General features: G+C 41.7%; 1 protein-coding gene and 2 non-coding genes across 3 annotated transcripts; 1 reads left to right on the top strand and 2 right to left on the bottom strand.

Moving 5' to 3' along the window:
- Positions 1-7,303: 7,303 nt before the first annotated feature.
- Positions 7,304-17,395, bottom strand: ccdc3b (coiled-coil domain containing 3b). Its single transcript, XM_085775864.1, has 3 exons — positions 17,000-17,395; positions 12,786-12,960; positions 7,304-7,719 (listed from the first exon to the last, which is right to left on the bottom strand). The coding sequence occupies exons 1-3, from the start codon at positions 17,365-17,367 to the stop codon at positions 7,426-7,428; spliced, it is 837 nt and encodes a 278-aa protein (XP_085631990.1). The 5' UTR covers positions 17,368-17,395; the 3' UTR covers positions 7,304-7,425.
- A 1,307-nt stretch (positions 17,396-18,702) lies between these two features.
- Positions 18,703-18,775, bottom strand: trnar-acg (transfer RNA arginine (anticodon ACG)). The gene has a single exon. It is a non-coding gene; the product is annotated as a tRNA-Arg (tRNA).
- A 363-nt stretch (positions 18,776-19,138) lies between these two features.
- Positions 19,139-19,211, top strand: trnar-acg (transfer RNA arginine (anticodon ACG)). The gene has a single exon. It is a non-coding gene; the product is annotated as a tRNA-Arg (tRNA).
- The last annotated feature ends 5,750 nt before the right edge of the window (positions 19,212-24,961 follow it).

The following is a 24,961-nucleotide window of genomic DNA, read 5'->3' as shown; positions in this document are numbered from 1 at the left end:
GCTCCACCCCCATTTTATTAATCCTGTATTGATTCTCGGCTTTATATTTAATCTGCATGATTTGTTTCATGTGAATCGTACATACATAAAAGGTGCAGTGATAAGAGTTGTTGCTGGACAATAAGAACGTTTCTGGATGACACATTTCTTGTATCAGTCGAAAAAGGTTTTCAAGTCAATCCAGAGACATGCGGATGTGACTCTTTTGTGACTTTAAATTATCCACAGGTGTGAATGGTTGTCTCTCGATATGTATCATGCCTTTCGTCCAGTATGCTCTTGAACAATGTTAATTGCAATGAGAATGATTTTTACCCCTTGAATGTGCATATATAATCCACAAAAAAAACCATCAGTTAATTTACCCATTGACTATCTTCAGAAGGAAAGCAAAAAAATGGAAGGTATTCAGTCTCAATGTGGAAGAGACCACAGAGAGCAGCCAATATGTGACATGTTTTCGATTTGCGTGCAGTACATAATAAATCTCCTCATCTTATGATACATTAATTATAACTTGTCTAATGATAATTCATCAATCTGTCACATCTAAAAAGCTGATCAACTCACAACTCCTCACATCTGAGACGCACACACAAACCCTCAATTAGTAACATCCGTCCTCAGTAACCCAGACAGCTGCTGGAAAAAAAAGGCACAACCCACAATTTAATGCTGTTCTCTCAAAACTATGCAAAAACACCCAAACACATGCAACTCTGACTGAAAAACCAAAAGAAAAACAACTCCTGAAGAATCACAAAAGAAATGATGTAAACATCCGGAAACCTAACGGCCCCATGTCCAACCATTAGATCTGCAAACAGCTTGGCAGCGCTAACAGCAAACACATGAAGTGCTGATTTCCTCCTGTTTGTCCTGCCGAAGTCATCAGCAACTCAGACAAAGAATAAAATAATTATAATTTAAACAAAACGACAGAGGACAGGGAGTGGGGGACAAAAGAAAAGAAAACACCCTAAGAATAAAGTCATTCTCAGCCCTGTGAACATGAAAAATGTTTCCCAGAGTGAAAAAAAATGAAGTCAAACCCAAATTCCCAAAGTGAGAACCATGAGGTTTTTTTGTGCGTGCCAAAACTGGGCCAAGGAATTCAATCTGGTGTTATGGTCATCATTGTAGCCTTAAAGTATAAAAATCCTGACCTCACTCTTTTTGGCTCACACCACCAAGACATTGCATTCACCTCTCTGGGGTCTTAAGACTGAGCTAATAGTGCTGGTCTGAGGATAAAAAGCATGGTATTGTGATTATAGCCAAATCTCTGAGGGCAAACGCACACATCTGTCATTCTTATTGAGACCGAAGTGGAGAGACAGCAATGAAAAATCACAGTCTCCTCACCAGAGTCCTGAGGGTCAAGGGTAAAGAGACGATGAGGAAATGTTCCCACTCAAGTCAAAGTCATGTTAACAGAGGTCCTGGGTACATTTCCCATGTGCAGCCACATCAGTGCATCAATTGCAATACTGGAAAACAGTTAAAAGAAAAGAAAAAAAACAGTTTGCTGTTAAAGATTTCTTAAATTCTTTTGTATAAATATTCCAGTATGTCCTATTATGTGTTATACTGGGAGGGAATCTGCTCTCAAATGATGCAACGGCTGATTGGTTTAGCATACGTCCCTCTGTGAAGAGGACAATACTCATCCACTGGAAAGTGAGGAGACCCAGCTGTTTCAGTTTGGAGAACTGGCTCAACGATCTGGGCTTCGTCTCAATGGAACGAGCGGCCACGACTCTTCAAAAGTTGGACATGGTCAAGGTTGATTGTCCCTCGACCCCAGTTAGGTAATTCCTGGATACTTCACATATCGTCCAGGGCGTAGGTTTTTTTTTTTGTTTGTGTTTTGTTCTTCAAGTATGTAGGTCAAGAGTGTGAGAAAACACATTGATAGTTTGCACCACATGCAACACAATATAAAATTTCTCTATGTTTCTGCAGCGCGACTCTCGGGTGGATCAGGTTGTCGGTTCACCACCTTATTGGACCAGACTGGAAATTCTAAACATGTAGTACAAGAAGGATTTCCTGAGATTCATAGTGCCCATAGGATGAATCCCTCTAACTGCAGCGATTCTGTGATGTTTCCTCTAATTTCACTGTTTGCTCTGCAACTGTGGTTTTCAGTCCCTTGACATCTATGGGATTGATTGCCTTGAAATTTGATGCAACCGCAGGATGAATGAATGTGACTTGTGTTGTGACTAAATGCCTGCAACAGAATGAATGGCATTCCCATCAGCTACTAATTATCAAATGGTAGCATGCTTACACTTGTGGTCGATATGAAAGCTATCTGGTAAGCGTCTGTGCACTACAATTAAAATGTAGTAGTTGAATGAGGGAGAAAATTGGAGAAATTGGAGCTGTTTTGCCTCTGACCAGCAGTAGAGTCGTAATGCTAAAGCAAGTTATACTAACTACTGGTTAAAAGGATAGTTCAACATTTTGGAAAATTGGCCAATTGCCATAATCCCTATAGTTTTAGGAGTAGGTTCGTTACCTTTTAATTGTCGGTGCAAGCTATTTTTAGAACGATGGAGCAGAGCCGTGAGCTGCTCAGAGCTACGCTACAGAAGCTCATGGGATTTATGATACAATATGAGACGATAAACTTTATTGTCCCGTTCAGGGAAATTTGTCTTGGACTCTGTAGCTGCGCCATAAATGCCTTGATGGCCACAATGACAAAAAACAATACACCTCAGCCATACCAACCCAGCAAACACAAGACATAACAGCATTGCACATATCCCTTTCTTGGTTTCCCTCATCAAACTCATCAAATACACAATCCAACAACTCCAAAACTCTCTCGTGGACAAGTTGTGACCTGCACATTCACCACGCTATGAGATAGATTTGATGAGTTTGATGAGGAAAACCAAGAAATCCCATTAGCCTCCGTAGCGTAGCTCTGAGCAGCTCGCGGCTCTGCTCCGCCGTTCTAGAAATAGCTTGCACCGGCAATTAAAGGTAACAAACCTACTGCTAAAACTGTAAGGATTATGGCAATGGGCCAATTTGCCAAAATGTTGAACTATCCCTTTAACATCACACTGATACCCCCAAAGGACAGTGTGGCCTTGGACTCAGCCCACGTGTATCAGTACACAGCAATAACACAGTAATTACACAGGAATAGCCTAAAACGTGATTTCACATAATGAATAAAGTGATAATACTGGATCATCCCGAATGATACAAGGTCGTCCTGTATTCAAAATAAAATACACGGTCCCTTACTGAATCAATACAGGATGCCCACCCTACTCTAATACACTGTGTTTTCACATGCATGGTATGACATTAGAAACAAGAAAGCCAAAAGTTTCATGAGACATAGGTGAGAAGTGTAAAATCAGAGTGACAGATAAGTTGTCTGTTACTGTCGCTCACCGTCATCGTTGCCTTGCAGGTTGAAATGAATAAAAACTGATAATACATGGGGGCCCACTTTTTCAAGGGGCCCAGAATTATTAGCAACGGCCCTGCCTGGAATTATCAATACAAAAAAACCAAAAAAAAGATGAAATCAGAGCAGCCAGAGAAAGTAACAGCATTTGTAAATATAAAACAAGGCAAGATAAATAAACCATGTCCACAGATAGCCAGCTCCTCTGGAGGAGACCACCACTGTGCAGTCTTAGTGCTTGACATCTGTTTTGCAGCTTGGCTGTGCACAGTGGTTTATGTTGAGAAAGCAGTGTATGTATATCATCTTTGGCCCTGGTCCATGGGATTTTGACAGTTGGCTGCAGGCAAGGTTGTCTGAAGCAAAAGGGCTTCACTGCGCGAAGAAAGAGTCAACGAGGAGACAAGATGAGGAGCGTGGAGCTGTTCTTTGAAATCCTTTACCCCCATGAGGTCAGATGACTGGCAGAAAGAAAAGCTTGTTAATGTCCCCGTCATGTCCTCATGGCTTCACTGCCATGCAACTCTGCAGGAGAGGCTCTGTCATTAAACTTGTTTGAAAAGTGTCCATTTTGGTTGTTTGTTCGTTCTTGCTGCCACGCAAAACCCGGCCCCCTCATTCCCTTTGGTTTTTATGCGACTGCACCATATGGAAGAAATTTGGTTCAGCTCTCCTGGAAATTGTGTTGAAAATTTCATCTGCCAGGATGATTTCGCATCTGAAACGACCCTGCTTTTCTTTGTGAAAATGCACCGGACATAAAAACTGGACAAGGAGAAGAAAGGTCAAACTAGGGCCAGTTTATTTTTAGGATTTATGTTGCTTTTGAATCCGAGCTGTTTCTTTGAAAACATTTGATTTATTAGCAGTGAATCACACAAAACACATTGTGACTGCCAGAAAACATTCATCATCTCTGACTTGAGGACATGGAAAGCAGGAAACATTACAATTGAGGTTTGAAACTTTTACCTGAATTCATTACCCTTCTGCTTCACAGCTCCCTGTGTAATAGCTTTGTTCTGGACACATTTATGATGAAAGTAAATGTAACACGTTTAATAATGTCAACCTGTTGGGTGCACCGATATCAATAAACACACGCAGCCAATGAAGCAGAAACTGCTTTAAAGTGGTGCATGTGTCTGTTTTTTGTTGCTGACTGGACGCGCCTGGAAAACTCAGGAAGATAAAAGCTGAACTATTTTACACACCCAGATTACAAAATCCTGCGCGTCCAAGTTTTACATCTGCGACTTGTCAATGTTTCGGCCCTTTCCCCGCTATGAAGAATGTGATTCTGCACAGACACTCGTTTAACAGCTTCACACTGTGTTGATTTTTATTATTTGTTTTATATGTTGTTTCTATGAAAGCCTCATGGATTTAGATGTTATGGGAACTTCTCTGTAACCTGTGAATGTTGTAGCCTACTTTTTCAAATAGCACTGAAAAGAAGGATTCAGTTCACTTCTGTGTTATACAGATTAAATAATCTGTGACGACTAAAACACTGACACAGGAAGTTTTGGAAAAGTTCATTTATTTATCAAAAAAAATTACAATAACTGTTATACAAATGATTATGCTGTTGGCAAAGCAAACCAGATGTTTATAGTTCAGAGAAAAGCGATTCTACTAACAAAAGCAAATAGAGAAAGATGAATAACGAAGCAAATTCTCATTTCTGACACAGAAAAAGCCAATCCTGTACCACGCCAGGCGCACTGGCTGGACGTACTGAGTGCTCAGCACCCTGTTTTTAAACACAAAAATTACACTTGCAGTCAGTATCATTGGTATGAACAGGTTTATGTGAACAAAATGCACTCTTGGGAATAATTTCATTGAATTTAATGAATCGTTTCTCAGGGAATAAATAGATCAGAGAAGTGGATAAAAGAGGTGAAAGAGAAGGATGACGCAATGGTTTTCAACTTGGACTGTAACTATATCTTCATATACAAAGTCAAAGACGGATCATTGTTCGTTATTTGTCCCTTTAACCTTCGATTTGTCGTCTGATCTGTCTCTGACTCATCTGTTAGAAACTGTAAACGATGAAATCCATCCTGTGCTGCTCAAGACAGGGAAGGTGAGACTAATTACTCCTCACATCTGGAGCATCTGGATGAAGAAATTTAATTCTAATATTTATACAATGCTTAATGTGTCCAGCACAGAATTAACAAAAAAAAAAAATCTAAACAGATCTACAATTTCCAATGCTTTAAATGACCAGTGTGTACAATTTAGGAGTGTCGACTGTTTTCCACATGTCTATGGTAGCCCAGAATGGACAAACTAAACACCTGAAGTTCTCCTACACCACTAAATCCTCCACACTGGTCCTTTAACATTGTCCAGGTATTGTTTCAACAGTGCATCTGCCAGCTTTGAGCTATGAGTTACTATGTGTATTTGTTTGGAAAATGGTTAAACTAATGGACACAGGTAAAACGTTTTGGGAGGTGGTGGGGTGAAGACTTTAACAGCAACAGTAACTCAGGGAAGAGTGATGATATCGGACTAATGATGGAGAAACAGGAATTAAGAGATTTAGATTTAGATAAAGATCTCTCCTGTGAAACCTTTAAATCCGTCATGTCAGAGGGAGTTAATCCTTCACTTTAGTTCATCCGGGGACACAAGACGAAACGGGTCAAAGGGAGAAGCCCACACACACATACAAACGCGCACACACATATAAACATACACACACAGTATGGATAAGGAATAAGGATGGCACTAATGGACAGTCTCAGGTCAATTTCACCAGGAAATAAAACTACACTGCAAAAACTCTAAATCTTTCCAAGAATATTTGTCTTATTTCTTGTCAAAATATCTAATTTCTAGTCAAAACTAATCTCTTTCCACTTAAAATAAGACTAATCACTTAAAAAATTAACTTGTTTTTAGATAATTTTCTCTATTTTCAAACTACTTTTCAACTGAAATAAGTAGAAAAATCTGTGCTTGTAATAAGAAAGAAAAAAGAAAAACTTCAGATTTTTCTACTTATTTCTTATGCTTGAAAGAAGTAAAAAAAAGTGTCTAAAAACAAGCTACTTTTTAAATGTGATGAGTCTTATTTTAAGCAGAATTAGATTTGTTTTGACTAGAAATGACACGTAAGACACATAAGACAATGTAAGACAATGAAATGACACATAAGACACATATACTTGGTAAGATTTTGAGTTTTTGCAGTGTGCATGATGACGTTTCTTTAAAGGGACAACGAGGAGTTTCTATTTGGTTATTTAAAAGTCTCACGTTAATGTGGATGAATCTACGCTACCCACACTTGTTAATGGGCCCATTTTCGATAAATATATCGTTTTGTCTCTATCGTTATTTTGTTATTATTAGTGGTGGCGGAGATGCTGGTCGAGCCGACCAGCGTTTCTTTACCTTCGGTTTCGTGGCGAGTCATGAGAATGAAGGTGCAACCACACTATCTTGTCGTGTCACTCCCATTGAGAATACATTGGGTGGCGCCGTCGGGAGTCGGCGTCGCCGCGCAAAGCATGCTGGGATACCTGACGACGCGACCCAATGTATTCTCAATGGGAGCGACGCAATGCTTCGCGATTTGGTCGGTTATAGTGTGGCCGCACCTTAACGCAGCCGAATCGCAGTTTATGGTCGGAACTACGACGGTATGTGATCGTCTTTGAACCTCTGACTTTAATTATTGATGAATGAAAACATGAGTCTGTCTTGTGCCGGTCAAAGAATTTCACGGTGCGCGCGGAGGCTCATAAATGTAGTGTGAAAACGCTTCGCTTTTCCAAAACTCCTCGTTGTACCCTTAAAAAAAAAAAATTTAAAAAAAAAATGTTTTTTTTTCATCCATGATTTTACTTTCATTGATAAACTTGCTGTTGCTGTCACTTCCCCCCAGCTTTTCACTTTCCCCTGTCACAGAAAGTTGGTTTACATACAATGATACAGAATAATAAAAAAAACAACAAACGTGTCTATTTTTTCAGCTTCTTGGAGAGAACCTTTTTGAGCGGCGGGCTCTTCTGGTCCTGGGTGGTGTCCTGGTCCGGGTGGGTCTGGGGCGTCTTGGACTCGTACAGCTGTTTGAGGCTGAGGGTCTGCTGCTCCTTCACGTTGTCTCGCTGGGCCTGGCGCAGCAGACGTTTCATGGTCTTCACCTTTTCCCTCAGGTGTCCGTTGGCTTTCTCCAAGGTGCGCACCTTCTGGGAGAGAGTCCTCACCCTCTCCTCCTCCTCGAACAGAGCCTTCTGCACCATGGAGCACAACAGCTGCGAGAAGAGAGAGAGAGAAGATGGAAGATTTAAGCTTGTTTATTCCACTTTTACAGCACAGAGAGTTGTATTTAATATCTGGGAATACATGAAGGCGGTTTGATTAAATGCACTTTGACCCATTTAAACATTTACCTGTCAAATTACTATCAGGCTGTTTGCAATTTACTACTCGGAGAAGTCCGGCATCAGCTTTTATTCTGCAAGATTCCCCCACTGAAATTCATCCTACTGTGCTTTTTGAGTGAAATTGTATTCCATCACGGCTCATACTGTCAGGTTTAATATATTTTTTGTTACATTTATGACAGCACATGACAGATCTGCTGTTTTTGATACTAGATTTCATTTGGATAAGTCCAGTCGGTGCTGGCTGGCTCTCTGGGCCGACCACCGCTGCCAACAGCTCATAAGTCTTTTAGCATATTCCGCTGTTTGTGTGTGAGTGAGTCAAAAAAAGAAAGAAAGAAAGAAAGAAACTTTTTGGCTGCTTTTTAGAGCCCCGAAAAGAAAGAGAGCGGAAGGAAAAAGTCAAGAAATTAATCACGGAGTATTTTTAAGATCATACCTCTCTCGCTGTGGAACAGTCTGTGGAAATACAACTCAAGAATCTAAGCTGCACCGTGTACCCGTCCTGCTCTTTGTGTACCAGCCAGTTTTTTTTATATACGCCAAAGACAACTAACACTGCAGCTGAAGGTATACAGGACCAGAAGAAAGTGTATAGTCACACACACGACATAGTCTCTGTGTTTCAGTGAGACCCTGCCACTGCAGTGAGATGAAACCCAACATGCCTGCGAACCTGCGACAGATGATCCAAAGGCCTGGACCTTTTCTTAGGTGAAAAAATGAGCTCCAGATGCGTCCGACTGCATGCCTGTCTGCCTGAGTGTGGATTTCCTCCACAGATCCTAATGCTTCCACATGGGCCCGCGTGAAACACTGATGTAAATTCCCTGCCATCAGATAACAACCGCTGAGGGTTTTGAGGAAATGTTAAAAATGTGCTGCCGGCCGCCGGCCCACATCACTGCTTAGTACATTACCCGCTGTAATATTAGCCGTGGACTTTTTCCCATGAGCTCTTGCTGGTGTGTCCCATAGGGATTTAAAAGGATGAAGTGTAGGTACAGGACAATCACGTTATGTAAAGCAGAAAGTGCAAAATGGAAAAAAAAAAACACTATTTTTTTGCACACTCAGGTAGAGCTTTAACTTAAACATGATGTTTCTCTCTGCACGTCTACAGTTTTGTTCTAAGCTGCAATACTTAAGTAATTGCACTCAAAAGAGTCTGCAGCCCAAAATGAGACACAGGTGCAGCATTTAGACCTTGATCTTTTGTTACTGATGATGCATAATCGTTGATAAAAACAGATTTTTGTGCCTCGGGCAGCAAGTCTGATAAAATACCTACAAAGCTGCTGATTCATCGAAGCGTTGTATCAACGTTTTCATCAAGAGTTCACACAGTGATGGTGGTTTTGAAATGTATTTGAGCCTCTGACCAACGGTGAGATTATATGAAAAACAGTGTTGTTGAATGTCACAGTGACCATATGTATTATATTAATTATGTTGCTTGTGCCAGAGTATGTTTCAGTTGTTTCTGTATTACCATGAGAGGGCTAGCAGAAATAGCTTTTATTTTGAAACCACCACTTTTATTTTGAAAACCAGATGTTCCTTGTCTGTGTGGGTGGGGAGCAGGTGAGCAGGTGAAGATGCAAGTTTGCTCCAGGTATCTAAGTTTTCTATGTTTTCAACCTGTTTAAGTGTTTGTAAAGTGTTTAACAACCTTACAAGGTCCAAAGAGAATCGTCTTGTTTGCAGCCAACGAGGTAATTAATGATTTTTGTCTGTTTTACTTGTCATCATACAGTGTATATGGATTTCGAGAGAGAAAGCTTCAAATAAACCAGTTGATAAACCTGATTGAGGCAGGTGTTCAGATTCAATCTGTCCAGAACAAAAGTATTTAGTTTTATTGAGGATGTTGTAGGAACTGCGCAGGTGCAACTGTTCTGTGTCTGTATAAATTATTTGTTGTTGTTTTTTTGTGCACAACATTGTGTTGTCTTTATGCTATGAGATTTTTTTAAAACAAACTTTTGGAAAAAGTACACAGCCCTCTGGTTACACCTGCCTAAAACTTATGAAGTCTAATACAGTATTGCTTTTTTCTTCTTCTTTTTTGGTAATATTGCTGATTTATCCAGTAGCCCGCTGCACTACATCATTTCTGATGCCATGTTGATGAAGCAACAACAGCTAATCACTGGAGAACAGTTTACCTTCAAATGGTGAGTGTAATGGTTGTATGAGTGGGAGCAGCAGCATGTGGATGATTCATCCGATGATTCTCTCTCTGTAATTCATGGTGAGGTTTGTTTTGGTTCTGAACTATAACACCCCAACTTCTGTCACAGTTTGCCTGCAACATTTTCTAAGTGATGATGTTTATATAAAAGTGCCGTCAGGCCAGATGCCAAGATCTTTGTTTTTTCTGTGGCAGTGGCGCTCGAGTATTCATGTAGATATCTGAGTTATAATCATCTACATTACTTGATCTAAAGAACATTTATTTATTTGCATTAAATCTAAAGGTTTTAACAGCAGCAGAAGGCAGAATCATATTTTTCAATAGCTGATTAAACATATAAAGAAACACCGACCAGTCTGAAAGATACTAAATATGAACTATATATCACTGGTGAGTAATCGTGACCAGAAAAATGACTGGTGTTTTTTAATCTTCATTAAGGCTGAGACAGACTGAGGTGAGGTCACAATCAAAGAAAGCGGCAAGTGTGCACATCCTAACTTTTTGGCTCTAATATGGCTCAAGCACTATTTCCCACAATGCAACTGTGCTACATAGATCCTCCCTGCCTGGTGAACGCCCACATCTTCCAGACTCTACCTCCCCAGATTCTGACAGGCTCCAAAATGGATCCATGTGGTGCACCCTCGGCCCTCATGCAGAGCTTTGATGATCAAAGTCTGATTTGATCCAAACTCCACAAAAAAAAACAATCAGGACTCTACGTGTTTCTTTTACGTGTCATTTCCAATGTCGGAGGGGACGTTCAGGGTAAAAACAGATGGATTATTTGCTCATCTCGCGCATTAGCACTGTATTTTGTTACACTGATGCTGATTTCTTTTGTTTAGCCTCGCTGCGGTCATCAGGCCAGGACGGTGTCTGTAGACCTCAGAGCTAATATTTCTACATTAGTGTTGGGAACAAAAACTGTGGGAAAACCCAGCTTGTTAGAATAATGTTTTTATTGCCTGATACACTTCGGTGTTAAATCTTAAGTTGAATACAGGCCATTTGATTTACTATGGTTTGGATGATGCGTTGTGTATCTGTTCGGATGTTGAGTTCAGGTCGGTTGTCCAAACAATGGTTGCTCAGTACCAGAAGAAAAAAAAAAAAAAAAAGTCTGTTTTTATTTTTCTAAGAGGAAATCTAATCATGAGAGTGATGTAAGGAAGGAGCACTGATATCTAAATGTCGCTCTATAATTATAATCATTGGCCTGACTCAAGAGTTTGCTGTTAATGGAAATACAAACCATGTTTTCGTTCTCTTTTACCCATAGCAGATTTTCTTTTCTTTTTTTGCTTTTATGAGTAGTCAGCAAATGATTGGAAACAGACTGAAGAAGACTGACCTAAATCAGGCGGATTATGCCAAAGGTTTAGATTCATTAAAGGGGATAAAGCCGTGCTGAGTGACTGGAAACCATTTCTACGCCGACACAAAGGACTCTGAGACGAGTCGACACAGTGACGGAGCACCAGGTGCAAATGAGCTTTGATCAGTGAAATCCTAAAGATTCAGACGGTCTTAAAAACCTGATGTCCATCAATATGAAAGTCATGAGCTTCCAGACACTCTGAAATCATCCATCTGAACGGTCCTACGTATAATCAGGAACTATTTTGTGATTAAAAGTTGTAATTTCATTTCACGATGGATCCACTTTCCCTGGTTTTACTTCACTCAGTCATTTTCTACATTTCTCTCTCTCTCTCTCCCAGAGAGTTATGGTTTTTCCAGCCCATCAAAGGCCGACCTCCTCCTTCAATATTCATCATGCTGCTGCTCGACTAATGTTACTGTTTCTTCATGTGATGGATTTCGTCTGAGGCCTCCAACTAATGATTGTTTTCATTATCAAATAATCATTTAATACATCGTATTTTCCCGAGTAATCGTTTAATGTCGGAAAATTAAGAAACATGCCTTTGACGAGTTCATGGAAAAACCAAGAGACACATAAAACATAGAGGAGGATAAAATCCTAAATCTACATCCAATAGTGTATTATTGCATTGGTCATTTTTGGCATAGCAGTTATTTGAATCTCTGTTTGTTGGCTGTACGTGTCATGTAGGTATAAGTTGGATATGATTAACAAGGCTGCGGTTTCCCTTCAGGGATCCACATGTTCAGTGTTTTGCTGGAAAAACTTTGACAATTAAGTGTCAAATGAACTTTTTGTCAGTGAACTAACAGATAAAGCAGGTCTTTGCTTCAGCTTCAATTAGTGGTGGTTTTCGGCTGAACACGTAAAGTTTGAATTCTCGTTCTGCCGCTTTGATTTTTATACTTTTCTCTATAAATCGGTTGAAATACTTTTAACCAATCAAAGACCGCTGGCTCCGTACGCTGTCACCCTGACGTAAGGAGCTTAGGTAAAAACTCCATTAAACAACCAAATGGCCAAATATCTAGATCTTAACATAGTGAGCTCTTTGTCTGATAAAAACCTCAAGAAAATGTGTATTTAGTTTCCAATGGCCTAAGAACTTATTTAGTGTTCCTGCTTCTTTTCTTTGAAAACAACAGGGTGTGATGTTGAATCCTTTGTGTGCGCGCCAGAAAACCTCAACCTCTTGGGGCTTATTGCACCCGTTCCTACCAAGTATGTGTGAAGTCACCATGAATCTGTAACCACTGACTCGCTGGAGATGGTGCTTTTCATCTAACACTTTATCAACACTGGTTTATGTTGGTGGTTGCGGTTGGGGTTGTTTTTTTGCTTTACCCTGCTGTCCTCCTGAGCCTCCCACTCCGGGGTGAAGGTGTGGACCTGAGTCCCGGGCGTGCAGTTGGAAAACTGGAAGAGGCTGGAAAACATGCGATGGTTATCTGCAGTGTCAGGGAAGATGGGATCCTGGAAGTTCACACCATGAGGGACGATGTTGTAGTTTTCATCCATCCTGCAGAGAAAAGGGAGAGAAGATTGTGTTCATTCACTCATGCAAAGTTGTGAAATCTGAGCAGCGAGAGACTTTATTAAGAAGGGCAGTCCGTTTAAATCGAAGCAGTGGAGGAGATCTATTTATCCTAGACTCCTAGTTTCAGTGAGTCTGTAGCGATAACAACACATAAAGTTTGGCAGAGTCAAACAGGAAGAGTTGGACCAAAACCCCCAAACATTACAGTAATATAAGTGCAGAATTGCAAACAGACTCTGGTCTATTTTTATGCAAATTCAAGCATTATGTAGATGAATCAAGCCAGCAAATTACAAGCCAACGGGATTCAGTGTGCATGTTTCATATCTTCTCCTACAATGTGAAGTGTGTGAGGGAGGAAGCGGCGTGTTTTCCATACATCTGGATTCCATCTCTGATCCCTCCAGGGACATCAGGAGTTTGGTTGTCCCTATCACAGACTCTGTGTGTGTGCGTGCATGTGTGTGTGGACTGTGGAGATGTTGAAAGAGCAAGAAGAAAGCTGATGTTTTTCTTCAACAGAAAGAAGAGGTCAAAGATCACATGTAAGCAAAGCAGCCAGGAGGTCAGAAGAACCAGGGACTTTTCACCACGATGATGAAAACCTTTTTTTTTTTTTCTTTCAACGTTGTGTAGCTGTTGGTGAATTTCACGGCATGTTCACCCTGCTATAAAGACATTATTATGAGCGATAGTTTATGCACTTATGGAGTTTCACCTCCAGTGATCGCTTGTCTACTTTTGACAGAGAGCTTCAAAAACGTCGAGATATAGGCAAAAAAAAAAAAGAAGCTTTTTACAGTGAGCGCATGGCTGAAGCAGCGCTCTCAATCTGTCTGCTTTAAAGGTCCTGGGGGAGGCCCGAGGTTGCATTTTTCTCCATGCTCTGATTCGTCCTGTCCTGGGAGCTTATTCCTATGATTGATTGGAAAAACCGCTTTGGTCTGAGACGGTGTTGTTGAGACTTTTATAACAGGAAATGGACGTCGACTGGAGACGGCGATGTGAACTGTTCGGTTTTTGGCTCCGTAACACAAGTGTCTGGTGTTGCAGAGTGGCCACAACAACTGTTCGCTATCACTCCTCGTGAACCTTATGGGTGTTGTGGCGCCAAACAACACATTGGATAAGAGCAAGAAGCTTGAGAGAAGATTGAGATGCATCTTGCATGAGGTTCAACTGCTGCACCCATGTTCCCATGTATCCTGCATGGACTGGAGTCTTCTGTATTGGAAAATGTGGGTAATCAGATCGGTGGGGGGGTTTTCCCTGGACAAAACACCACCACCACCACCACACCATTTGTTTACTGGGGTAATCATTGCTTCATAATTATCATCAGATCGGTGCTTAAACGGGCTCTGTTGAGACTTGCTCCAGGAAGTGTCTGACGGTGGTCGTCTGGCTGATTACAGGGATAATGCAACTGTGCTACATAGATCCTCCCTGCCTGGTGAACGCCCACATCTTCCAGACTCTACCTCCCCAGATTCTGACAGGCTCCAAAATGGATCCATGTGGTGCACCCTCGGCCCTCATGCAGAGCTTTGATGATCAAAGTCTGATTTGATCCAAACTCCACAAAAAAAAACAATCAGGACTCTACGTGTTTCTTTTACGTGTCATTTCCAATGTCGGAGGGGACGTTCAGGGTAAAAACAGATGGATTATTTGCTCATCTCGCGCATTAGCACTGTATTTTGTTACACTGATGCTGATTTCTTTTGTTTAGCCTCGCTGCGGTCATCAGGCCAGGACGGTGTCTGTAGACCTCAGAGCTAATATTTCTACATTAGTGTTGGGAACAAAAACTGTGGGAAAACCCAGCTTGTTAGAATAATGTTTTTATTGCCTGATACACTTCGGTGTTAAATCTTAAGTTGAATACAGGCCATTTGATTTACTATGGTTTGGATGATGCGTTGTGTATCTGTTCGGATGTTGAGTTCAGGTCGGTTGTCCAAACAATGGTTGCAAAACACCACCACCACCACCACACCATTTGTTTACTGGGGTAATCATTGCTTCATAATTATCATCAGATCGGTGCTTAAACGGGCTCTGTTGAGACTTGCTCCAGGAAGTGTCTGACGGTGGTCGTCTGGCTGATTACAGGGATAACGTCCGGATGTTTCCACCAACACACAACGGGGGCCAGAAAAAGTCGTCCCTGGAGGTGTAATTAACTGAAACCAGTGAAAATACTATAAAAGAGTCGTCATCATCCCGCTCAGAAACACACCGCATAACACCTGTGAGCGTGACTCCGCTGCGTAGCTATGTGATGTGTGACATATAAAAACACATATTGATGTTGGCTCTCTACTGCTGCAGACCCTCATGTGGGACAACCAAACATTAAATGTGAGGAATGCTTTCCAGTCGCCCTCCCCCCCGCCTCCCAACTCTGGCCACCATCAGATGGTAGTAGGCTATACTGGAGTATTTCAGCAGCAGTGGAGTGCATGGGCAGACAAAAGGTGGTCTTGCCGGCTTGATAACTCTCATGAGTGAAAATTCTTTGCAGGTTTACCTTCAAGCTTTTGGGGAAATGTCTGGCACTGTAATTACACTGACTGGAATGCAATCGAGGTTTCCCCGAGCAACCGTGTTGTTTCTGTCCAACACAGACATTTAAGAATAAAAACCTGCAAAAATCTGAGCGGAAACTTTGACAGGCCGTGAAATGCAATATTCAAATGAAATCAATACACGATGATGATGGTTTCGAAAACTGATTTGCAAAGGAGGGAGAGCGTGTGTGTGTGCCGACGGTGCCAGTCATCTGCCAATGTATGTGTGCAAATGTTTCCTCGCTGGCCGACAACTGATTGACTCCTTTGCTTCCTTTCATGACAGATCTCAGCAGAGGTTTGAGGAGCTGTTGCTGCTGCTGGTGAGACAGGCCAGACCCAGAGAGGAGCTGAGGTTCAATGGTGGATTTTATATATTACACTCCTGATTTATTACAGTGGTTTAAACACATGCAATAGACTGTGATTGCAATGTTTTCCGGGGGGTCAAGATGTGAATTTGACCTTCTGAATGAGCAAACTATTGACAGACAGTCACTGATTACTCTGTACAGATGTTTCTTAATTACCCAACCACTTAATAGGCCTACATTGAACTTCTCTCTCTTCTCCAGTTTAGACATTTAACTCTCATAGATGTGCACATTGTGTCAGAGTCAGAGGGGTGCAGAGCACAGGAAGGTCAGACGGTGGTGGAGCCAGCGATGATGTAATTTGAAGTGTATGACTGCGAGACAAATGGAGGTTCTTGTACTTTGCTGTCTAATCCCAAATATATTAAAATAAATGCACATTTTGAAGTTTCTGGACTTTCTCATCTGAGGGTTTTCTTTGAAGTGCTTCACACTGAATTTTCATTTTTTGATGGATTAGGTGTACAGTAATGAACTGGCCCCAGTGAGGGCTACTGACCGGATATGTCAGCTGTACAGGGGGGAAGAGATAGATAGTGGAGCTGATAGAAACTTTATAGGCAGCGGCTACAACATGACGTCCACTATAATGGGTGGTCTCTCTATTTGCAATCTGTTTTAACAAATCTAATTATCACTTTATGTAACCTGCTCTAATTTAAGAAAGAAAAGAGGGAGAAAAAAAAAGTCTAATTGTTCTCCGATTGTAAATAACAATGTGAAGTTTATTCCAGCTGTGAGACACATCTGGACACCATGGTGAAAATGGGTCATGTAATGTTACCTCATGGGAAACAGTCACTGAGACAAACTCTGAAAACTCTTAAAACTTTCAACACATGCTGCTGTCATAAACAAAATCATCCTCATGTGCGTTCAATCGTATCCACATTTTTAAGTTTGCATGACAATGTGTGGCAAGAAAAAAAATCCTAAATAAGCAGTTTTCTTTTGTCTTTTTCCTTTCTTTGAGTTTACTGACAGAATTTCTTGCCTCATGCTGTATTAATAAAGCTTAATTATAATCATTTTCATCCCAACTCTTGCATAATATTGCAATGCAGGTACGCTCACCTTAGGAAAAAGTAGTAGTTGTTGTTTTTGGTGACACTGTAGGAGAAGCAGGGAAAGTAACCCAGGCCGGTGACGTTAAACCTGGAGCCGGCGGGGACCTCCAGCATGCTGCCCCACGCCTGGTCGCACAGCAGCTCGATCTCGGCCGAGTAGAGCAGGTCGGTGTCGTGCTGCCACGGCAGGTAGTTGTACACGCTGTAGGACTCTTTGTGCAGCGCCAGCACCTTGGCAAAGACTATGATCTCCGCCAGCTCAGCGCGGCACGCTTCTGTCTGCGGTCTCCAGTCGTGGGGCAGCTGACATCCCATGCAGCTCCCCCGAGGACCGGCGGCCGCTGCTGCCAGGATAAACGCCAAAATAATCCACATGATCCGGGAGAGAGAGAGGGAGAGGGTCACCGAGGCGCACCGATAGGCTACGCACGATGCAACAGATGGATGAACTTAGGGAGAGGGAGATGAAGGAAGAAGAAAAAAAAAACTACAGGGCTTTCATGCAATGCACATTCTTCCAGTGTTATTCACAATAAGTCAATATAAACAACCAAACAGCCCCGGACAGACAGTCGGTAACTCCACTGCGGTCCCTGCTCCCTGCTCCCTCCTCCCAGCCTCTGTACCTGCGATCAGTGGATCAGCCCATCCACTGCAGCAGCAGCAGCAGCAGCAGCAGCAGCAGCATCCCCTGGAAAACTGCTGCCTCTCACCTTTGAAGTGACACCAGGAGGAGCTAATTAAAGTGTTTGCATTTAGAGCCTTAGCTAATTAATGGAATTTCCCTGGAGTATCATACACAACAAGTCCTCCAGCTTCAAGGTTGCGACAAATTTTAGTCATTTAATGCAACAAAGAACCGTCATGATTTTATTTATTTTTTTTGACACAAAGCAAAAGCCTAAAAGAGTTAGAACAGAAACTTTGGAAAGATCAGTGGCGCCCTCTACTGACAACATGCACGCACTTTGTTAGCGTAGGCCTAGTAGAATAAAAGTGTGTTACTGTAAAGGTAACAAACCTACTGGCAATGGGTCAATTTGCCAAAATGTTAAACTATCCCTTTTAGCTTGTCCACATTGTCACCTGTAGGAATCACATTTATTTTTCAGCACTCTGGACTAGGCCTACAAAGAACTTAATTTCTTTAAGTTTTGGCTCTCAGGAGTTGGTTTTCAGTTTGTGCCTTATCTATATATGTTTGACCAAATGTGTCAACTATTAAAACTATTATTGATAAAATAAAAAAATGCCAAGTTTGGCAGCAGTCCAGACATTCAACATGATATGGGAGTAATGTGCCTGTACCATAGTCTGTAAAGCCCTGTACCGTATATAGGTTTCAAAGCTAATTGGATCTAACTGCATCTAACTAACACAAGTGTACTTGTTGTTGTGTAATGTCATGTCTGTTGCCTCGTTGAAAAGCCGTAGGTCAGCCTCAGTCTCTTGCCAGGTCCATTATTTGTTTGTATCCACAGAAACACTTCTGATCTGTTGGGAGTTTTTTTGTGGACATAACTTGTCAGATTGTTTTCTGACTTAGTTGCAATGTTTTCTCTGTCTACTTGGTGCATTGACCTCTGAAGATTGTTATGGGTCTAAGATATAGATATAGTATGCTTGCGTGCCACAGTTTTACTGAGATTGTCTTGCTTGTACAGTAGGCCTACACTAGACTTGTTTGTACAGGACTTACAATTTAAAATTCGAGCCAGCCAGGAGTCGAACCTAGAATCTTCTGATCCGTAGTCAGACGCGTTATCCATTGCGCCACTGGCCCTACAAAATATCACCTTTGACCTATTCCCACAGTTTTGACTTCCAGGAGGTTTTTTGTTTGTTTTTTAATCTGGCTTCTATCCACAGTCTATGCTTCTATCACTTGACTTGATCAACATGTCAACCTGCTATTCCTGGAGCCTATTATGTAGGCTAATTGTCGGTGCAAGCTAACATACCATGTTGAATATCTAGACTCCTGCCAAATTTAGCCTTTTTTTAAATTGTTGTATCAATAATCGTTTTGGTTTCATCATTTGGTCAATTTTTCCTTTTTTTTTTTTTTAGATAAGACAATCAGAAACCAACCGTGCCTGAGAGTCAAAACTCGGGGAAATTGTGTCTCAGGTATTCAGGTGCTTCAGGGCCAGTGGCGCAATGGATAACGCGTCTGACTACGGATCAGAAGATTCTAGGTTCGACTCCTGGCTGGCTCGACTTTTAAAGCAAAAGTCAAATATGAAGAAATAGTAGTGCTTCATGTAGTCTTCATCATATACAAACAAGACTGTGACTGTGAAAACAGCTTGAACAATCTAACAAGGGCATGTCCACAGAAAAAAAACAAAAAAAAAACTCCCAAGACATCAAAGGTGTTTCTGTGGACACAAACAGATATTGGATCTGGTTAAAAACTGAGGCTGACCTAACTATATTCTATATTTCACCATGTGAATCATGTGATATCGACATTATAATATAGTATTTTAAAACACCACTCTCTTGTCCCTGCCAAAGTCAAGATGTATTGAACATCTCTTTTTCTTCTTTTCTACTTCTGTTGTGTTGGGAGTTTTTGCTGCACATGTTATTAATTAAATAAATTTCATTCATTGCATGTGTTTCCTAGCCTTGACCTCTCAGGGCAAGATAATCCCAAGAGTTAAAACCTGGGGGGCAATATTCTGAATTCAGTGGATAATCTTTATTATGGCAGATCTTCACATAGGTCTGAGGAGATGCTGTTATCATGGACAGATACATTCTCTGTATCTTTTGTTGTGTAACAGAAAAGCTGACTGAGCAGTCCTAAAAGCTTAACCACGGTGAAAATGTGTTTCTGCATCACTTTTTTCATGGGCCGCTGCCACTCCATTGACTCCCGTGGTAAGCATTATGCGCCCCGAGTGGCAGGATATGGGTATTGCAAAAGTGCCCAAAAAACTCATTCACCCCAATGTATGTGTTCACTTGCGTTTTTGTTTTTAGGTGTCTTGGTCATATCAAATTATACTTGTAATTTGTTTATTACAAAATGTAGATTGAAATATTAATGTAGACCACTGTATTTTTTGTTTTTTATGTGTTAATGTTTATCTGTAAAGGGTCCACGATGATGCTATTTACGTGGGTGATCTAGAAATGGCCCTAAATTATTGAAAATACCACACATGCTCATTCACCAACAATGCAGAGATGTCAGTTCTTGGGCGCTTTTGCAATACCCATATTCCGCCATCAGGAGGCGCTTGTTACTCTCTTTTCCAGCGCTAGTGCCGCCTGTGGGTCGAGGTGACTCTTGGTAGTGACAGCCAATCACGTTGCCGTATGCTACCAAGAATCTACCAAGATTTGAACGACGTGGCCAATCAGCGCTCGTATCGCTACCAAGAATCTACCAGAAATTGACCAATCAGCGTGAGGCCTCTGACTACTGACTTTTGCGGGTTGAAAAAAAAAAAAGAAAAGAAAAAAGTCCGACCGAAGTTACCGCCTTGCTGCCACCTGTCAGCCAATCACGTTGCCGTATGCTACCAAGAATCTACCAAGATTTGAATCATGTGGCCAATCAGCGCTCGTATCGCTACCAAGAATCTACCAGGAATTGACGAATCAATGATCGAGTACTTTGCGAGTACGACGATTGATTCTTTTTTTTTTTTTTAACCAACAAACGTAAGTCAATCCTTTACAGCTATTGTCAGAGCGATAGATATAATAGAGTGGCGACAGCCTTTGATGTCGCCGCCAGCGCGGTCACGTGGTTCATGTAGCTCCCAATAGTTCCAAACGAGGCTGCCGCTGTCATGTTCTGCTATGGGACAGACAGCACTGAGCTTGCTTTTGGACGGTAAATATTAAAAAATAAACCGTACAAAGGTATATTTACAACTGTTACTGAATTACTGTATGTACATCAATGTCAGTTTTCAAACAAAAGGCAAAATCTTCTTGCTTCAAGGTTTTATTTGTCACTCTAAAGTGAAGATTAGCCTGCCCTACAGTAAAAATGGCATAAGAAGAGGAGTAAAGCAATATATTAAGCGGGAATATATATATTTAAGCATAAAGGATGTTCAATGAAACCCACACAGTTTGAAACAACGTTCAAAACACACACACAGCCAGTATCACCTAAATATAAAGCCCGCTAGCTTAATGCTAACGTATAATGCAAAACCTCATAGACGGGCTAACAGAAATTAGCATCGATATCGCCATTTTGCGGCAACCGAGCCACAGCAGTAAAGCTGCCAAAACCTGGCTTTAGCGCTGTCAACACGTCACAGTTTTAATATTTTTTTCATGCAAGAAAGTCACCGTTTAATCCGGAGTCTGTGGTCAGTTCATAACGTTTGTTAGGAGGAACTTGCACCGATGTTTGTTCTGGGAGAAGTGCAGAGTCTGTGTGAGCCCCGACCCCGGGGACCAGGGGCAGCGGCTGTCACAGCAGCAGCAGCCGCTCTACTGAGCTGATCTGCCGGGGCCGACCGTCCGTTCTCCCGTCGGAGAAAACGAGCCAAGTAACGTATCCGCATGCTTTTAGAGGTTTACCGCTGGCTTGTTAAATTATTTTGAAGAGATTAATGTTGGTCTCATTGATGAAATTTAACAACTGTGGCAGTGGCATTAGTTTGTTTGAATGAAAAGTGAGCAGGGCTGCTTCTGGGCTACGGACTGAAATCACCACAGTTACGTAAATAAATAAATGTTTTTCAATGAACCGATCAGTCTAATAATTTTTATTTTGTTAAGTCAACATGGTTACTGTACTTGGGAAAGATTATTACCACTTTATAACTTAAAATCGGTCGGTATTTCGTCAACGTAGCTCAGTAGTTTCTTGCTGTGCAGCCATAGAAACAGACGTGGTCCAGCGCCGCGGGAGGAATGTTTGGAACTATTGAGGGCTCCATGACCCGGAAGTCGGCCCGCCATTTTTTACAACGGAGTCCTATGGGAGTGTCGCCACTCTGTTATATCTATCGCTCTGGCTATTGTCAATAAAATAAATGTAAATTAATTAATGTAATACGTAAATTACCGGTTCCAAATAAATGCCGAGTCAGGAAAAAACCCCAGGAAGAAGCCTTCTTCGCCCTTTTCCGGTGCAGCGAAAAATACGGCTTCAGCTTCAAATTCAAACTTTCTGTCGTAAAATATGCAGAGGAAAACTTGGGAGAAGCAGCCGCTGGACGTTTCTCTCTTCTCTGTCGACGCCAACGGTTACACCCCGCCTTTCCGAAGCCCCGCCTTTCCGACAATAGACTTCCATTCATCGTAATAGCGGGGTTTTCTATTTTTTCTAAAGACCCCGCTACTCCGAAAAGGCTATTGGGGGAAACCCCCAGTGCGCAGTGCGCATTGATCCTTTTTTCCTTTTTGGGGTCAAACGGATCATGTGCATAATTAACTGCAAAACAAGCAAATACTTCATATTAATGACATATAACGTTCATTATGCTTCTAGCCTGTCTAGCCTCTACCTGGTCTTTTTTACTAAACTTAACCAACTCCTTTCTTCATTGCCTAAGCCCAACCAAAGCATCTCCCTCAGTCAGCTGTCAGCACGAGCGGCGGCTGCAGCAGCCTCGCGCCCGTGTGAGCTCAAGCCGGGTTCAGCCGCGCTCGAGCGGAGCAGGGGGGGAGAAAAAGATAAAAAGTGTATTTCTACCTACTGTGTGGGAGATCTCCAACAACGGAGTCGGGGAGAAAGCAAGTGGGACAGATCTGCCCAGTCCCTGAGCAGCGCACGTTTCACAGACAAGCCACAAAGCAGAATGTAAACAACGTCACGCGGTTCAGCACCTTGGACAGCTGCGGGGGGGAGGAGGGGGTGTCGGAGTAGCGGTGTTTCGAAGTGGGGCTATTTCGGAACAGCGGGGTGTCGAAGTGGAGGGGTGTCGGAATGGAGAGCTGTCCCCGACGCCAACGAGAGGCGAAAAAATAAAACTGAGCTAAAAGGGCCAGGCTGCGTGGTGGAGGTAGGAAGAAGGCTTAGTAGCGAGGAGCTGGAGATAAACAGGCGGGATAAGGTGTGTGTGGCCCGGTGTGGCCTGACCGTGGCAGCTGGTGGCAGTGAGGACCATTTGATCCAGCTGTTTCAAAGAAGGGGAGCCATGTGCTGCAAGGAGAGAGGAGTTGGCTCAGGCCAGACGAGGAGAGCAGGAAGATGATGGAGAAGCTGAGCAGCAGGAGGAAGATGAGGGTGAAGAGTTTGAAAATGAACTGGTAGTTGAGGATGATGAGGAGGAGGAAGTGGATAGTGATGCGGAAGATGAGTGAGAGGGTGGACATGGACTTGGTCTTACAACAGGCTGTTGAACCAGTTTTCTTGTTGACTTACTCAGGTTGCCCTCCTTCATGTTTTTTTTTTAATTCATGTGCATGTTATTTTTTCTGTGTGTTTCAGAAAACAAGTTGCTGACAGGATCTGGCCATTCTTGTTCAGTATTTGGCCTTATATTGTCTACTTTCCTGAAAAACTGATTCGTTCAGCAATTGTTTACTGGTTTGAGGTTTAATTGAGTTTGCATGAGAGTGATGTGTTGACAAAAGAGGAACAATTTCAACTACATTGCTGCTATCTCACTTTTAAAAAATGTAAACGTTATAGTCATATTGGTTTAATAAAAGAATTTGAGTAAATTACCATATTTTCCCAGTTTTGCTGAGCAAGGAATACAATATACACAGCTGTATATTGTGTTATCAAATATGTTGTTCATCTCATCTTTCACAACTGTGTTATTTACATCTGTTTCTGTTTTCTTTATATTCTCATTTTTTAATTTAGATGGAACCTTGCTTCAGGAAACGGGCTGACACCGCTGAAACAAACACGGTGAAACAAACACGGTGAAGGAGATCAACAAAGCAAAGCCATGGGTGAAACCAGTGTCTCCTGAGGGAGTTCTTGCCAAGGCCACAAACGCTTTAATTCAGCACCATGGAGATCCAGCAAACAAAAAACACCTGCTGGGTTTCTTTGAAATCCAGTTCGGTGTGTTACGTGGGCCGCTTGTGGTTCCTCCGTCACCTGTGTGACATCTCCTGCAGCCTGCACCGTGGCGTCACTGCTGCGGTCCTTCCAGCACTTGGAGCACATAGCTGTGAGTATTCATATAGTTTTGGTATTTGTTATCACACCAACTCTAAATATATATTTGTCATAAAGATGCTAAGACAAATTTAACCTAAATATTTTCTTTTTTTCATGTAGCCCCAGTGCACCAGTTATCAGCAGAAATGGATCCTCCAACATCTGAAGAGTCCATTTCACATGATGTAAGGGCCAGGTTCTTTATTAAATGAATATTTACATGTTTGCAAACAAAATCAGGGTTAAAACTATCTTTCATTTTAGGATTCTGTTGAACCTGACAATATTGAGGCGTATGGAGCAGTGCAGGACTTGGCAGAGTTTTTGGTTGACCTCAGAGACTGAGCGGAGAGGAGTGCACCAGGATCATCACCCTGCATTGGGGGAGTATGTCATAAGAAGACTGTTTACCCACCACGTCACCAAGCCATCCTAAAACACGGACGATTCAAGGGCCACTAAGTGGCACCAGGTGTGGAGAGCACCAAAAGGTGTGTTAAATTAAAACTAAACTGAAAACTGACACTGGCTGAAATAGCATCTCTATCTTTATTAGTATAGTTACGTTTATTAAAAGATCCCCATTTGCTGACATCTTGACAACCAGCTTATCTTCCCGGGGTCCAAAACTTACATTACATGAAACACAATAGTAATTTAAACAAAAGGGAACATTCATTAAAAAAAAACAAGACACCATAACTATGCACGGATATTAAAAATCAATGTGTAGACGACAAATAAAAGAAGACAAAACAAGAAAAACAGAACAAACAAACAAAAAAGGAAAACTTGAACAAAAATACCACATAAGAGTGTATATATATTATTGATATGTATTCTGTTGTAATTTGCAGGTGTTTC

The sequence above is a fragment of the Trachurus japonicus genome, chromosome 5 (assembly GCF_045865225.1).
Source record: "Trachurus japonicus isolate A0001 chromosome 5, Traja_1.0".
Lineage (NCBI taxonomy): Eukaryota > Metazoa > Chordata > Actinopteri > Carangiformes > Carangidae > Trachurus > Trachurus japonicus.
The sequence above is the reverse complement of the archived record's forward strand: the minus strand, read 5'-3'. Positions and strand labels throughout refer to the sequence as shown.